The 18,324-nt window shown below is 32.5% G+C and overlaps 2 protein-coding genes across 2 annotated transcripts; one reads left to right on the forward strand and one right to left on the reverse strand.

The window, feature by feature from the left end:
• Positions 1-805: 805 nt before the first annotated feature.
• thoc6 (THO complex subunit 6) lies at positions 806-8,323 on the reverse strand. Its single transcript, XM_085957444.1, has 4 exons — positions 8,155-8,323; positions 7,131-7,520; positions 2,543-2,705; positions 806-1,256 (listed from the first exon to the last, which is right to left on the reverse strand). The coding sequence occupies exons 1-4, from the start codon at positions 8,256-8,258 to the stop codon at positions 936-938; spliced, it is 978 nt and encodes a 325-aa protein (XP_085813570.1). The 5' UTR covers positions 8,259-8,323; the 3' UTR covers positions 806-935.
• Positions 8,324-8,589: 266 nt separating this feature from the next.
• Positions 8,590-15,742, forward strand: LOC147064895 (peroxisomal membrane protein 2). Its single transcript, XM_085958269.1, has 4 exons — positions 8,590-8,908; positions 12,221-12,313; positions 13,117-13,402; positions 15,481-15,742. Exons 1-4 carry the CDS (start codon positions 8,820-8,822, stop codon positions 15,589-15,591), a joined length of 579 nt encoding a protein of 192 aa, XP_085814395.1. The 5' UTR covers positions 8,590-8,819; the 3' UTR covers positions 15,592-15,742.
• The last annotated feature ends 2,582 nt before the right edge of the window (positions 15,743-18,324 follow it).

The raw sequence follows: 18,324 nt of genomic DNA on the forward strand, positions 1-18,324 counted from the left end.
CTCCTTTGATAAGAGCTATGTAAATTTGTGTTATTTAAAAAAACATAATCTTGATAAACCTCAGAATTATACTTACGACACCCTACATATTACAAAAAAATTTGGACTGAGTGGTACTGGAACTGGTGTCTTTCACATTCTTTGTGAGTACAGTAGTTTAGCCGAAAGCACCCACCCAGAAAGTAAACAAAATGTGAGTTCTAGTCCCTAATGTTCAAACAAAAAGAACATTTTAAACCTTATACATATTCAGTATTAAAAAAAAAAAGGTATTAAAAACTAATTTTCTTTTTTACATAATTTAATTAGATACTCTACACTTATGTTTTTTCAACCATTTTACTAAATTGCCCCACTCAGCCAAATTCTAATGGCTCATTGAGTATCGACAAATTCACGCTGTCTATAAACAAACGGCCACTCACACCATTTGACCACTCAATATTTAAAGGTGACATCCTTAATTAAATGATTCATTTTTACAGTTCCATATCTCAAAAAGTATAGTTGGCAGAAGTAAATATTTTTAATAAAAAAAGAGTATTACATTCTTAAATCTTGTGTGTATTAAGAGGTGTCTCCTCCCCGCAACGTCACAAAATCGTTTATCCACCTGTGTATGTTATCTCATATTTAACACACGCACCTCGTTAAAAAACAAAATACTTGAAAATTATTAATTCAGTATATTTTTTTTGTCATTATAAATTATCACATTGTATCAGATCCCTACAACCCTCTAAAGTCATGATGTCATCTATGAATGACTCATATATCTTCAATAAAAAATAATTTTATTTAATGAATGTTTAATTTATTAAAATATAGTAAAAATATTGACATGGACACAATTATTAAAAATAAAGTGTTAAGTTAATACACATTCCAGTAGAAAATTAAAATAAAATTAATTCGAATTATAGTCACTTCCTTTATCATTTAAAATTCAAAGTTTGATCTTTGTAATTGAGTGTTGTGCACAGATCAATGGATGAACTCGATCCGGCAATCGTGAAGACTTTATGCGGAGACGATTGGTAAATTGCGCTGTACACTGTGGTAGCAGAGACCGGTATTTCAACAATCACTTCACCCGAGTAATTCAGCTGGTACAGATGCTTTGCCGTCCCGCCAGCCACGATGCGGTCTTCATGGAAGTAGCTCACGTGTATTCCGTGGTCGGGCAGATCGAACACTGTGGAAACTTGAAGGAGACGTGTTTGCCATAAAGCTAGTCTGGGCCCTCCGCCGCATACCTAAAAATTAAGCAAAGATTTCAATAAATTCTGCTATTGCCACAGAAACCAGATAAAGCCATGATTATAGATTTGTGCTGTTTACCTAAAGAAATAATTTAATCGATTAGTAATAAATTAATACAATATTATTAAATAGAAAGACTTAATTTATAGTCACTGAAGCCGATTTGTAGCACTAAGCCCAGGACATTAACATTTTCACTCTTAAGCTGAGTATATGGGGCTCCCCTTGGTGAAGGTTATTATTAAATTACAGACATTTTTAAAGAGGAACGGTTGCTAGCGATTCATCAAACCTGTTGGGTCTTTTCTCTGGATCAAACATCGTTTGAAAAGTATACCTGTCCAGTTGCCGGATCATCGAAATAGTTGAGTTCTACAGAAGTAGGTGGTAAGATGACCGAGGAATGGAATCAGCTTGGAGGCCTTTATCGAACAGTGGATTGATTCAGGCTGATTTAGGCGTTCTCAGCAATGAAAAAACATGAATTTAGTCAGAGGCAGGATCCAAACCCGCAACTTATGATTTACACGGTGTACACTTGTGACAATACTCCACCATGGGTGTAAAGTTACAAGATAATAGTGTTACTACGATGACGATAAGTTTGATGCTAAGTAATGCTACAAAAGCTATCTAAGCACTGCACGTCTGGCATGGCGGGGGGCACGAGAGTTGGCGATGGACCGAGGTAAGTGGCGCGAACTTGTGCTTGCCCTATGTCCCAATGCTGGGTTGTGACAGGGTGAAAGAAGAAGACGAGAAAAATGCACTTCCAAGCAATTACAGAAAATTTCTGGCACATATTTTTCTCAAGAGGATTCTTATTACATAAACAGATATCAACTACTTAATGCAAAAAAGGGTTTATTCATCATTATCTACCATCTACAAGAACTTCCTCCATGTGCACCAGCTGCTCTAGCACCATTACTGACATTGTCTAACCATCGGAGTCATGGCCTGCCAGTTAACCTCCGACCGTCCGTTCTGGTATACAGGATGCCCCTCAGCAGGGCACTGTTCTTTTATTCCGAAGGGTTTATTAGCTAATAGAAGATGGTATATTGTTCTTATTTGTAAATAAAATATGACAGAAAAAAGAAACCAACTGGCTACGCTTGACGCACATAAACGTTATTTACCACCAATATTATACTGTGGATTTATCAGTTTTTGTTTTTTGATACCCCATATAATAAAATGCATTGCCACATATTTTAATGTTATTATAAAGACTAATGATAACATGTATCGCAGTCAGTATTTTTGGATGACTTACGATCCAATCTTCTCCCAACGTTGCTGCGCCTACCCACTTGCCCAGATCAGTTCTCGCCAGTTTGTCATCTGCGTGTGGTGTGATTTTGTTGTGAGCATTCTTAGAGCGAGTGTCCCATAAGCACACAATTCCATCTTCACCAGATGACACTATATCAGAATTTCTGTAAAAAAAAACCTGATAAGAATAACGATCACAGCACGACTTGTATAATGTATCAGTTTAATAAGCCTTACGGTACTTATGTCATATCCCAGTGGTGAAGGGTCGAGGTAGGCTGTGGAGATACAAAATAAATAGTACACATTAAGGCGAATTCTTTGCCTCAATTTACGATCAAATGTGACTTCAACGCCATCTAAAGGCATCTACAGGCATCTACCATGAATTTCTAAAAATGTGTTACTAAAAACTTTCGTCGATCGCAACCAGATGGCAATAAAATATAAAATAAAATATTGTGTGTCGCCACATATTAAAAATCATATGCTTGATAAAAATGCATTTAAATTTATTATATATTTACTTACCTATGTAAAAATATTTACAATTAATATTTTCCCCATAAAATATTTACAATTCTAACATATCTATTTGATTTGATTTAAAGTGTTTATGATTTTTACATTTTGTTTACCGTAGTTTTTTTTACAGTGGCAATACAAGGGTATCCTGTCCAGTCAATGAACCAGATTTTTTTACGTTGACAATACGAATTAATATAAATATTTTTCTACAGTAAAATTCATTTATAGTAGTAAATGAACATTTAAGTACAAATGTTTATAAGATTGAGTTTAATCTTGTACAATTGACAATTACATCGAATTTCTACTAGAGGTGGAATAAAAGAATGATATGAAATGAATAGCAAAACAAATGCCATTCGAATTATTATTAAACAAAATAAGGAATATACAGTTGTACTTGGTTATTACTAGGAAGGTTGGACCGGCTGAATGTGCTCGTTATAAGCGGTACTCGTTATATCAGAGAATAGGTATTTTTATTGTCGGCGAAAACAACAATTAGACACTTAACTAGTGTCATAAACGTAATCTGTCCCCGGCGGCATCCTGTCCGATCGGATTTTATTGCTTAGGGTCGAAATGTCTTTAAACGATCAACACATTACCAGTATTTTAGCTCGGTATATCCGATAAGTATCTCGTTATAACAGTGAATAAAAATGTACGGAGAAAATCATATACCAAATGTCAACGACTGTTTCCTCATTACATCCGAGATCTCGCTATGTCCGAGATTGTAATAACCGAGTTCGACTGTAGTTATAATTATGACAATGTCGATATTATATAGACATCCCAATTCATTTCGTTTCAACCATGTCCGATTCTAATGGGTTCATATGGGCCTCCACAGAGTGGACGGTTTGTATTAACTAACTAACTATATCTGAGATAAGAATAAAGTAAGACACGCAACGAATTGAATAAAAAAGAAGTTGGAGGTAAGAAAAAACGTAAATAAACATGCGAACAAATCTTGATAAGCAAACCCAAGGACAAAATAAGTGACAAATTAAAAAAAAAATTGTAAAACGTAAGAAAAAAATTTAGAATTTGAAGTAAGTGCACCACTGATTACATAATATTCTAAGAAAAAGACAGAACGTTATTTCTTTGAAAAAATCTAATGTCGATTTTAAAGAACAGTGCAAGATAAAATAAAAGATAGTTTTATTTATTTTACCTATAAATGTGTAAGTGAAATGGATTTGGAGATATAAAAAGAAACCTTATTGGCCCAGTGGTTTCTAGGTGTGGACTTTTGTAATTCCCTGAAGATCTCGATATTCCTAGGTATCTACTATGATTGAAAAGTAGATCTTAATTTTTTGTATTTATGATTGCTTCATAAAAAAACAATATTTACGACTTTATGATGTAGCAGATAAATGAGCAACTAAATAGTGATCCAAATATTATGAAAAGTTCAACTATCAAAGCATCACGGCATAAAATTAGTAATACCACGGTTATACACAATTTATTGTACCTACCTATTGTTATAATTTTCTTAGTTCATTTAATCGTTTTTAATTTAATTTATTTTCAAATTCACCTCTTATGTGTTCATTCACTGAATTGTTTACCCTATATTTTATGGAGACTAATAATAACTTCTATTTTCTACATACTAAATTATCAACCTCCACTTTTTGACAGGACGGCATACAGTTATATAGGCACGTAGATAATAATTTTAAGGCCGTAGACAGGAATGAACGTTTGATGGCCCAAATATAGTACAATAGTATGTATGTAATTAAAATTAGGGTACAAGTCGGTTATCCTGGATACAGCGGCAAAGACATTTTGAAAATAGCCTATATACTGGATTATTTGTTAGGATTACCTAATCTAACTTAAACTAACCCAAACTAACAAATAATCCAGTATATCGGCTATTTTCAAAATGTGTTTGCCGCTGTATCCAGGATAAACATATAGAACAAAAGTTAGTGAAGTGGAAGTTTGTCGAGGCTGTTTTGATCGGGTTAATTTGTCTTTGAATAATATTGTGACTAGAAATTTTAACAATTCTTATTATTTTTAACATTGTATATTGTTCATAATTTTCGCGACTACCACGTGAATAGACGATTTTTTTTTTTTACTTATAACATTTTAAACACTTAACATAAATATGGATAAATTGTACAGTTACTAGACAAAGATTAAATTTGATGTGTGTCAGAAGTATCTTAGGCATTTTCGCTCGTATGCTTTCTTTATATTATTATGAAACTATATTTATTTTAAAATCGCTTTATAAAAGGTAGGTACGTCAAAACAGTAATAAATATCTGAAATAATTACACAACACTATTTCAGAAAGTGGAGGTTGATATATGTAGTCCATTGACATATGCTCCAATATCGCAAACAAAAATTATTGACAGCAGAATTAACACAGTTTTTGTCTTCGTACCTGGCGAACCTTTATTTTCAATGTATGTGTGTGTGTATGTATTTTTTAATCTATGCAAGTACTGTTTCAAAAATAGTTCGATTTATTTCCGCGTTAGCAGCATATGTCGATAAAGTCTTGTCAAATATTCATTTTATTTACAATCGATTCGTTAATATACAAAAATACAAGATTAAATTTAAATAACTAGCCTAAAAATTATTAAATAATATTTTTAATAGAAACGCTAATCGTTTTTTGCGATAAATTAAGTCTGAACCGAGATGTTTCGATTTTAATTGCATGCTTTCTAACCTCTAAATCGATGTTTTTTAAATTTGAAAAAAAAGATATAAGGATATAATAAATTCCAATTAACGTTTAGCGTTTCCCTAGGTAATAGATTTACGTACATTTTTATCGTAATTTTGATAATAAATCTTATGTCATTCATTCTTGCCACCCGATAGAAATGTACCGAATTTGACACGTATTTTTGGTATATAGAACTCCACGATACATCTTAATTTTTTATTTTATTTTTCTCATTACTTTTGAATATATATTTACCGATTAATAAACTTTTCTAGCTATTTTTCGATAACAACTTTACCTAGAGACATCACCTTAAGCTTTATCAGACATATTTATTTGTTTTTGTTGAACTAAGAATACAAATTGCATACGGTGAGTTTTTCAAATTCAATTAAACCCTGCCTACACAAAACCATTTATAGCAAAATAAACATTATAACATTTTGTTTGGCTTATTAAAATAGCATTTTCATACTTTGTTTTTCAAATACCTTGTTGATTAAAATTTCACTTATTGACACCATGTCCAAAATATATCCCACGCAATCTTGTATTATGAAACATTGAAGTTAATGGCCCCACCAAACCACACTAGGTCTTAAGGTGACGCATGCATCAGTGAAACGCCAAATAATTTTCAACTGTACGCGCGACGAAATTTTGTACTCGCTTCGCATTCATTGAGAGAACGTCGAGTCAGACATACGTCACTTTGCTGCGTGCTGGCGACGGGCCAATTAATTCTAAAATCGTGTAAAGATGACTAAAAACGTTACCCATTTACTTTAAAAAGAAAACATGTCAATGAATATATTATTATTGTTACTAATAGAATAATAAACAGAACATAAAATGGACGTATGTTGGATTTATATGAGAAATAATATTTCGTTTGACAGGCGTCTTTTGCACCCGCGACCCGCAATCCGCACATCGCCTAGCAACGATCTTTTTAGACCGTGCCTCAACTAATGCATGGCCTTAATCAGGCGTATCACAGGACCCTATGCTTGGATGTAAAGCACTGGTATTTTTTTATGACTGAGAATGACAGGAGCAGTTACCCAAGATTGAGGTCGCCATGCACTCAAGTATGCTTTAGAAAACTTTCAAGATACAGGCGTAAATATTGAAAATAAAATAAAATATTCACGTCAAGTTTATCACATATCTCCACACTTAATCATATCTTCTTACAGCCACACCCAGCAGGTAACTCACTTGTACATATTTTTGTGTTTCCTGGCGTGTAACGGACAGGGAATACGTATCCGAAATCATCGCCGATGTCTAATAACAGATATGGCACAGAAAGAAAATATAATTGAAAAATACTCACATTCCATGCACCGAATGTATGTAATCCGTATGTCCTTCAAAAGATCTGACCAGTTTGCCTTCTTCCAAGTTAAATGAATAAACATTGTTATCCCCACACCCTGCATATAATAAATCGTTTTCATCGTTCCACCATAACGAATTAATGTCAGTACGATCAATCATACGTTTGTTTTCTGGGAGCTGTATTCTCCACGCAGGCTTTGTGGGTTTGAGGTCTGTGATGTTATTCCAGTCCCAGCCGGTTACTTCGCTGTGAGTCCCCACGACGAGGAAGTTTTTCGTGGTGGCCATACTACAGATCTGAGAATCTTTGTCCACGTCAAAAATGAGTTCGGCATTATTATTATATGCGAATTCGTCCAATTTTGGGTTCAATATTTTCTCCAGGCTGTAAGAAAATCATTAAGTTTACAGTAGGTATTTACAATAACATTTTCCATGAAGCCCAATGATACCCAGATGAGAAGCCAATGCCTTAGGAATTGAACTACGAAAGCCGCAAGTATAGATGGAGGTGTGCATGCTGGGCATAATTGGATAAAAACGGAAACAAGAGTATGCGATGTAATATAATATGCTATAGACCTTAAATGAAAATGAGTGGGGGGGGTGTTTAATGTTTTGATTACATAGTGTTTTAGTAATTAGCTTCATACTAATTATTTCTATCCAAGATACTCGGACCGCGTCCTACTCATCCAAGTTAGTTAGCTTGGATAGGAATAATTAGTATGAAGATGTCTCATACGAGTGCGCTTGAATAGCACTCGGTCCAAGTGTACTTGGATCGTACTTGGACCGTGTCAACAAGGCTTAAAAAAGGTAAAGTTTTCGGTGTTAATATATTACATCAAAGTCAATTATTGTAAATATATATTTAATGCGCATACGTTCACCCTTACACCGTAAATTTATGGATTGCCTTAAATAAAAGTATTTAATCATGCTATACAAAAACGTAGCCGGCGAAATACCTCTAACATTTATTTATTCTTTTTAAAATAGTATGTAGGATTACTGACTCGTAAATAGCAATTTGCCCATAGGTATTTCCGGCGAGAAGGTAGTTTCCACATGCTGAGAAGGTTTGACATAGAACTGTGGTGTAAAAAGATTTATCCAGCATGTTGGCTGTATTTTGTTTGCCTAACAGATATTTTTCAATTTTGACAGTTCTGTCAAAATTAACATAACCTAAATTCAAAATGCCGCTAAAAAGCTAGCATCGTTGTTGCGTACTACGCAAAAATATCTATAAAATATTTAAGAAAAATTAAAAATCTATAATAAATTATTGTCTGAAAATTACATTTAAAAAATAAAATTGTTCCTTTAAATTACTTTTTTGAAGGTTAGCTATTTTTTTTAAATTACTTTATTCCTGTTGGTAATATTTTTTTATAAAAAGCGCAGCATAATCCACATTGTGATATTTACTTGTGACGGAACATTGTTTTGAAGTTTTTTTGATTCATCTGACGTATGTATGTCATAGATTGATGTATGTACCAGTTTTGCTTATCATTAAAATTGACAAGTTTATCTGGTTTCATCTATTTTCTGTACTTTGATCAGGCGAACTTACTTTTACTAAAAGCTCAATAAACAAGTGTGTGTTATTGAAAAGTTATACGTTGGTTTGATACAGTTTCTATATTGTGTACAATAAATAACAATACCTACCAAAATGTCACTTTCAAAACCGCTTCTGACGATAGTGGGCTCCTATTTGCAAAATTTATATCTTTATCCTATAAGGACCAAGTCGCTTACCAGGTATGTTTCGTTTTTTTTTTATATATCAATACAAATCGAAAAAATCTTGCATCTAAGTTATATTTCTAGCAAATAGCTTGAATGTTTTCATTAAGTAGGTAACCTACATAATTCATTCAATTGATAATTGAATGTTTTAGAACCATCGTCTAGTTATTATCCAGTATATTAAATACGATGTTGATCTTCTGATGAGTGTCACCACCAGAAGTCAGGGTGGGCCCTGGATTTCTCCAACAACTCTCCAGCAGACACTTTCCAATTCGGTACCTATCCCGAGCATATGACGGTTATTGGTAGTTAAACACAGCCAGTAAATTTTTAGCCTGCCTATTGGATAGTGGCATACCGTTGAGGTAGGCTGTTAAGATCCAACAAATAGTGCACACTAAACTTCGTCAGTCAAACATATTTGTTTTCATTGAACTAAGACTACAATGTGTATAATGTTTGTTAGTTTTTAAAATTCAAATAAACCCTGCCTAATCCAAGCCATAGTAGATAATAATCAAAAAATATTCGTTTATAAAATATCCAAAATTATGCCATTAAACCGTACATAATTTTAGATAGGTATTTTATAGATAGAAGAATATATTTTATCGATTATGGTTTGGCATAAGCAGGCAGTGGCGGCTCTAGCATATTTTAGTAAGTGGGGTCAGATGGGGTGAAATATATAATACTTATAGGCCACGGATTCCAATTTCGCACGAACCACAAGGAAAACAAAACAGTCTTTTTAAGGATACACTTGCAGTTGACCACGTTTTTTTAGTAAATCATTCCGATTTAAATATTTTTTCTTTTCGGTTTCACTAGTTCATACACAATAACTAAATCACTAGGTTGGTGAGGTCCTAATCGTTTCATTTCTAGTTTATCTTCAAATGTCAATGTACTGAACTTATATTTCAATAAATAATCCACCACATTCATCATAGTACCTACTTAATATTATTTATCAAAATTATTTTACTAACGTGACTATCTACAAATAGTACTTCACAATACATATATAGAGTGTATACCTATTAACAAATATAATTTAAAACTTATTTTAATAGATGAATGACCGTTGACCACTATTCACTGACGTCTGACTGGCAAACTAAAACAACTTGTGACAAGATATGCCCCGACCAACAAGATAATATAATAATAATATGTACGTCAACTTTTACCTAGGTACTAACATTTATGCAGGGGTGGGTATAATGAATCGCATCCCCGGACCACCACCAATACATGTAAAGCTAAACGTGTATATGACGTGCTTAATGTTCTACACAGTTATAGCGATAGAGAATTTTGAGAATCATAACTGACAATCGCATATAGCGTCTCATAATTGCTTTGCTAGCATAAATATTTGCTTTGATTTGAACGGGTACGTCTCAGAAGGTCCCGGCCACAGGGAACTCGGTTCTCAGAAGTCACAATCCGACATTATCATTGTACGTATAACTGCTATGTAGGTAGACTGAAGCATTAACAGGGTTGCGCTAAGAAACAAGAATCAAGGATGGGTAAACGGTACAAATAAAATTCATAATTAATTTATACTTAACAAAGTCAATGTATTGTGGCAAGCATGTGTAACATGAATATTTAATTGAATATTAATTAAAGAATGATGGGGGGGACTGTCCCCTTGGTCTCTTAAGGTAGAGCCGCCCCTGTAAGCAGGGATTAATGAATTTTACAAAACTAACCAGCACCATCTGCAAATTGTATTCTTAGTTCAATGAAAACAAAAATGTGTGACTGACAAAGTTTAGTGAGGACTATTATTATGTCGAATATTAACAGCCTACCTCCACCCCTCGCCACTGCTATTGGATTATTCTCTTTCTTAGTTGATATGATGCCCTAGCCCGCAGTCTTTCAATCATAATTAATTTAACTACACTGGAATCTTCATACAGGACGTAGAGCTTAGCATTGTGGAGTAAATCTGATAAAGTTACATTAATTAATCTGCTTAAAAACGGCACAGATCTATAAGTCTGGTGTCTAAATCATATTTTGTGATGACGGTTGAATCGATTACGAGAGTGCGATGTATTTTAAGATTATTTCTTCAGATCATACTTAATTAGTTCTTGATTTTAAGATTTTGTTTAACATTTTTACTACATAGCATTTAATCCTAAAATCAAGAACTGTGTTTGTATATGTTACACCGAATGTGCGAAATTGACTATTACATGAAATGGGCAAAATTTTGGCTAATTCATGTAATAGTCAAGCCTGTTGCCTTATTCATGAATTAGGTAATTTTTCTGCTGAGTACATGAATTCGCCACGGTATGGAATTCTTGAACTGTCAACCTGACAGAAGAAAAAGTAAATTTAATACGGATGGTTTTATTAGTTATAATTGGACATAATATAATATTATTATTATTAGGTTAGGTTAGGTTTTGTAATTCTGAATTAAATTATTCAACTGAATGTCCATTTTGAGGTTAGCTATCAAGTGTCAACAAACTATCACAAACATTCAATCGACCATTGCACAATTGATACCCAAGCACGAATCAAATCGCGAAAATACTTTTCAATAAAATTCTTCCGTTATCATATTATTGATTGGTATATTTTTATATTATAATCAATCTCATTTGATACATTTGTTTAGTTGCAAAAAACACCACGGAGCGCGATCATCTATTTTGACCATAGATAATATAAATGTACATTTTGACCAATGCATGAGAATTGATACATTTAGTTTAGTTGCAAAAAATACCACCGTAGCGCTACTATCTAATTTGTCCAAGACATGAAGTAGGCAGAAAAATTACTGCCGATTTCACGCACTCTCCAGATATTTTGTCTAATTCATGAATAAGGCAACGGGCTTGCATTTTTCATGATTTAGGCAAAATTTTGCCCATTTCATGTAATATTCAATTTCGCACATTCGGCGTAACATATATAATTTTCTGGATTAATTCCTATTGAAGGTTGTCTGGATTATCTAAAAAAATATAAGTATCCTTTTACTTTTGGAATTATTTCTTACCATTATTACTACTATTAGCATGTTTTATATTCTCACAGTGGAGTAGAGTCAGTGTCTTGTCTCTATAGCCATGGGTGGCGGATTGGAATCCCACATCTGCGAAAAATCGCATATTTTTCAATGTATGTTTGACCCAGAGCAAGTACCTAATGTTGAGCAAATATCCAACAATCATAGCATATCATAAATTTCCAATCTGTGAAGGCCCATATTTCATTTTGGAAAAAAAGAATAATGGTATATTATCATACATATAAATTTAAAAAACCTTATTTTTTCAGCTGCTGCATAGCCGCAAGTGCCAATTTGACGTCTCAACTAATTGCAGGTGGACAGTTCAACAGTGACAGTGTCTTAGCATTTGGATTATTTGGGTATGAAATCAATCATCAAGCTAATCTAACATGATTTGGTGAAAATATTATCAATTTGAACCCATACTCCATAAACAAACTGAATAGAAATTATTTTTCCAAATTTTGATTATTATTTATAACAGTTTAGTTAATATACATAATTTGAAAACATCTCATGCATAGACACACTAGAAAAAATCATTTTGTAGAACAAAATACGACACGCGATGGGACTTGAACCTGTATCTGCTGGATTCGCGCCTCTATGTTTTTCCAATTAAACTACGGGCATCTTAGTTATTTACGACAATTTTAACTAGTAGTTGTTACATGAAAATATGCTTATCGAATTGCGTTATAATGTTGACTATCGGTTTTAGTATTTTAAATTAAGGTAGGTATTAATTAATTCCTTAATTACTAAGTGACGTCGCGGATTACTCCATTATTTAGTTTTTATAACGTACTTATACTTTCTAATAATTTTATTAAACAATTTCTCTTATTCAACGAATAAGACACGAGATTGGTTAATATAAGAAAATAAAGCATTAAATATTTATCTTTTTTACATCTAAATTTTTTTGCAAAATAAGAACACAAATTTTTTTTTTAACAGCCTGGATTTTTAATCTTTGTTTTTTTTAATATTATCCATGGCAACCCAAGTGTCAAATGCATTAATTTTTTAATCCACTGATCTGTCACACCTACAAATACACCTACACATGCCATTATCTTGTATCAAAGAATTGAGGGGCTGACGATTAATAGTAATATAATACACATAATTCAGATTTAATGTTTATTTTACTATACAGGTTATTGTTTGGCGGAACTCTACCTCATTTCTTCTACATGTTTCTGGAGAGAGCTTTCCCTGCGAGAGGTCTTAGGTTTGGAATCCTACGGCAATTACTGATCGAGAGGTTACTCTACACACCGTTCTTCCAGGTCATTTCACTGTATATGACATCTAGATTTGAAGGAAAAGACCACCAGAGAGCATTCACAACAATGTCTAACCTTTTGAAACCAGTCTTGAACGCCAATTGGAAATGGTTGACAATATTCCAAATATTGAATTTGACAGTCGTTCCTCCAGTGGTAAGTTTTTTCAAACATTCGTATTACTTAAATATCTAAATGCATAAATTAGATCACGTTATGCATTCACATTTATATATTATACGTATCAGGATTAAATATTGAGGATTAACAGACATATTCAAAAATGTAGGTTATAAATGCTTGTTCGTAAAATCCTTCATACAAAAAAAATATGAACACTATTGTGCCAATTAAAACCATATGGATAAAGAAGTCACTTTAAACTGAATAGGAAACCTGAGTGAAATAATACATCCCAAGGTTTCAATACCATTTTTCATAACAAACATCTTACAATACAACATAATTATTATGATTATTTTAATAGATAGATTGAAGTACTACGCAAGTCGCTGACATCCATTTCTCGTAAAAACAAAATCTGACAATACAAACCTCCACTCTGTGGAGGTCCATATGATCCTATTAGGATCGGACATGGTTGGTCGGAAAAATATTAATTAAAATAAAAATGAGATTTGTCTGTTTTTTTATACATATTAAACGGTAATAATACAGTAAAACCCCGTTAATTCAAAATTGAAGGGACCAGAAATTAAAATAAAATACTAATTACGAAATAGAAAATTTATGGTGAAAACACAGTAAAACTTGGAAAAACTTTTCTTGTTGCAATTTTGTAACATTGATTCTGTTTTAGATACAATTTCTTTCAGATTCATTTCAGTGGTGACTTATAGTTTATTCATCGAATTAACCGTATCCGTATTAACGGGCTTTTACTGTATTTAACTATTGATATAGCAATTATGTTTTCCGATTCATTTCGAAATTAGATCATATTATTGCAATATTCTTAGACTATGTACACTTTCAGACCAATTCTCAAGACTCCTCACAATTTTGTCAGTGATACTTTTTTTACGCTTTCGGTTGTAATTATAATACCTAGTAAAATTAAAAAACAAAACTTGCAAACATTCTAATCTTGCACTCAAAAAAGAAAATATTTCAATGAATATTTATCTCATCAAGAAAATTATAAAAAAATGTTATTAATTATAAAAAAAAATTATGCATTTATATTTTGGTCGCCGGTGGTTTATGAGTCATTTCCTTAGTAAAAATATTACTTCACAATCTTGATAATGGTATGATAATTGAAATGGCTACCAACTAAAAAAAATTATTTATGGAATTTAAATATTCAATTGGAAAATGGAATTCTAACAAGCAATTAATGTTAGTTTGTATCCCAGTTAATCAAATTTGTTAATTGAGCATATTATATTATGTGCTATGATCAATAAACGCATACCTAATATCATCTAATCAAAATATTGCCGCTTGCCTATCAATTACTAAGCACCCACGGTGGTCTGGTTAGTAGAGCGGCTGTCTTGGAATTGCCGGATCGTGGAGTCAATCCTGCGGCTGAAAAAAAATATATGTTATCTTCTCAGTACACGAACCTTATAATATGTTGGGCGAATTGCCAACCGTTTTTCATTAAAAAAAAGCCTGTTAATATAAGCTCCGCTTCGTGGAGGTCCATGTGTTTCGCGAACATGGTAATTTACTTTTTAGCAGTATCAATACTGTTGGTCTGTAAGTGTTGAAAAATAATTACAAGTGTTAATTCTTTTATTATTTTTTTGACCATGTCCGAACCTAATAATATCATATGGGCCTTCACAGAGTGGAGGTTTGTGTTAACAGATTTGTTTTTACGAGAAATGGATGTTAGCCACTTGCCCAACCTATTAGGTTCATACACGGACTCAAAACACAAATTGAAAAATATGTGTATTTGCCAGACCCAGTATTCGAAACTGGGACCGACGACGTTATAGGCCGACGCTTGCCGCTCAGCCATCGTGTTACTGTTTAATTCTTAAAGATAATAAACAAACGAGTACAAATTTAGACAATTTTTTAAATATAAATTATATTACTCTATGTAATAATAACTGTCTCTTGAGTACTTGAGCACTCTGAGTGACTTCGAATAGCTATGTAAATACTTATTTTTTCAAATAACTTGTTATTTACGATAAGCTTAGACATTGAGATAAGATTATTACAGTATGTTATATAAATGTGTTTCTTTCTAGCTGCGCGTGCTGTACGTCAACATGGTAGGATTCTTCTGGGTAATGTACATGGCAAAAGTGCGCCGCGACGAAGCCAATTCGCAGCAAAACAGAAATATAAGAAAATCTTAAGTGCCATTGAACAAACTCATATCAAGACTAAGAAACAAAAACATTCTTTTAATTATATATGTACTCAATATGAGAGATTATTTAATTTTTTATTGTACGAATATCAACATACATAATTTTTTAGTGTTGTGATATGGATCAATTATAAGCAACGAATAATTTGGTTTAGCGTTTTTACTGGTTATGAAAATTATGGAATAGACAATTTTTTATTTTGCAAGAGATAGTGATTAGCCAAAACATAATTTGTGTATCATTGTTATGTTTATTCACCAGGATATTATTTAAGAAAATTGGGTACAAGTCGGTTATGTGGAATACAGCGGCAAACACATTTTGAAAATACCCGATATACTGGATTATTTGTTAGTTTAGGTTAACCTAACAAATAATCCAGTATATCGGCTATTTTCAAAATGTGTTTGCCGCTATATTCCACATAACCAACTTGTACCGAAAATTGTTATTCAATGACAGGCATGTTATTTATTGTAAAGACTTTCGCATTAATAGAAAATGTGGTGGTATGTTTAATAACATGCAGATAAAATCACTTTTATATTATTGTGTACGACAAAGAATTTTGACTACCTATAAATTATAGAAGGAGCCTTGTATGTTATTTTTGTTATGACATTTGAAATTATTTAGCAATTCGCCCAGTTGGCATCCCGATTTTCTGACACACGCAATGGCTGCCATTTTTGGTATGTTCATTGTGATTACTTACTCGACTGCAGTTATAAAGGCTTTATTCAAATTTTACAGGATTTTTCAACTAAATAATGCCAAAGTGTAGTATCTACTCATAGCAATGGATTGCCTTTGTACCTTCGATGCAGTCACTTGTAGCTAACTTAATCAGTGGTCCTTCTTTTTGCTTCAATTTCAAACATTTAGGCTCCATCTCTATAGAAGAAAGTTTTTTTCAACGTCTTTGGTATATGATCAATATTATTGTAAAGCATTATATATTTTGATGAATAAGGGTGAGGGACCAAGGGACTCATAATGCCACATGGTATATTATTTTATTTATTTATAAGTTCTACGCAGTCCAGTGTTGCCAACTTTGATAAAAATATGCCAGATAGAGTAAGAAAATAGTATAAAAATAATAGAAAGCAGCATTTTAAAAAAGTCATAATTTATTATTTTCTTGAAAACAAGGATTAAAAAATATATTTATTGTTTTGTAACTGATACAACAAATATGTCATATAACTAAAAATAAATGTAGGTACGATTAAAAATCGTATGTTTATTTATGTTAAAATTAAATTAAGTACAAAAGGCCCGAATGTTGATTTTAAAACAAATCTGCCGAAATATTCTAGATGTTTAATTTAACACCATTTATGTGTATTTTACAAGCTAAATGCATATTCACGAGTGTTAGACTTGGCAAGAAAACATTGAGTTAGCAACGCTCATGCAGTTCATGTTGATAATAAATAAAAATATATTTTTATATTATAAATTGCATGCAATTTTTTGTTAAATAAATTTTTATATAAACAGATTTATTTGTGTATTATTTAATAAAAATTCCATTTCTATGTGTGGCCTGCTTAATATTACAGGAATATTTTTTTAATTGGTGTTATGGATGAATATGTCTTGTAAGTTATTGACCGATTTACTACGGAGCATTTAATTAAGTACTTTTTAATTACCACATTTAAATAACATGATTATTATATCCAATGGCCCTCTAATCAAACAATAAGGATTAATAGTCCCCACAGCATAGTTAGTCACTCCGTGTACACGAATTTCATTGTCGCTTTCCCTCCACAGACTGTTTAATATAATATTTTATGGACAAAAAAACAGGTTCTACATTATTTAAAAGCACCTATAATATTTTATTATTTATATATTATGCTCTCATCGTGAACCAGAGATAGAACATTCGTTTCGGCAAGAGACATAATAAAAATTTGACTATAGTATTACACATCATCAAAGAGGTTGAACTATTTAATGCAAGGAATAACACAAGCTTCCTGTATGAGACAACTTGGTAGCGATTCGATTCGACAGGAGCATTGTTTGTAAATAAAGTGGTGGTCTGCTGGTGATCAGCGGCGGCTCCTCTAATACCATGCAAGTGCTACCTACGCACTGCCTGCATTTTTGAAGACATCGCTCAACTTTTCATTGTTATTCATACGTGTATCACTCACTTCGCGAAGTAGAACATGTAGCAATATTATGAACAATACTCCATTCATGAGCGCATTCATTGCGATCCAAATAGATTTTCAGTTTGAACAGGATTATAATGAGGTCATTGTATACTACTTAAACGGTGGTTGAATGTCCTGTAATGGCGTTTTGTGTAGAATTTTTTACACACTTTTAGATCGGCGCACGAAACGAAGGACTCTAGAAACAAAAACGCCAGTTTCTGTTTTATAACAATGTTGGCGAGTTATTTTTTAACAATTTTACAGTTATCATATTTAATGAATCGCCAACATTTCACGAACATACAAACTGCTGCGTTTATTTCTAAACCACTCAAATACATTGAAAATAATAAAAAAACACATCAGCGGTTATTTATTCGGGTGAAGCATTGTTCGCTGGGAGCGTAAAGCCATAAACTGTGATTTTTATATTTCTATATTGATATTAAATCATTCTAGCTGTTCAAACTTTTTTGAGAAATAGTTTAAATAATCAAAGACATATTTAATTTACCTTCTGAGAAGTCGGTAGGAGAAC

This window comes from Rhyacophila brunnea, unplaced genomic scaffold (assembly GCF_057557595.1).
Source record: "Rhyacophila brunnea isolate RB1 unplaced genomic scaffold, BYU_Rbru_1.0 scaffold_7, whole genome shotgun sequence".
Lineage (NCBI taxonomy): Eukaryota > Metazoa > Arthropoda > Insecta > Trichoptera > Rhyacophilidae > Rhyacophila > Rhyacophila brunnea.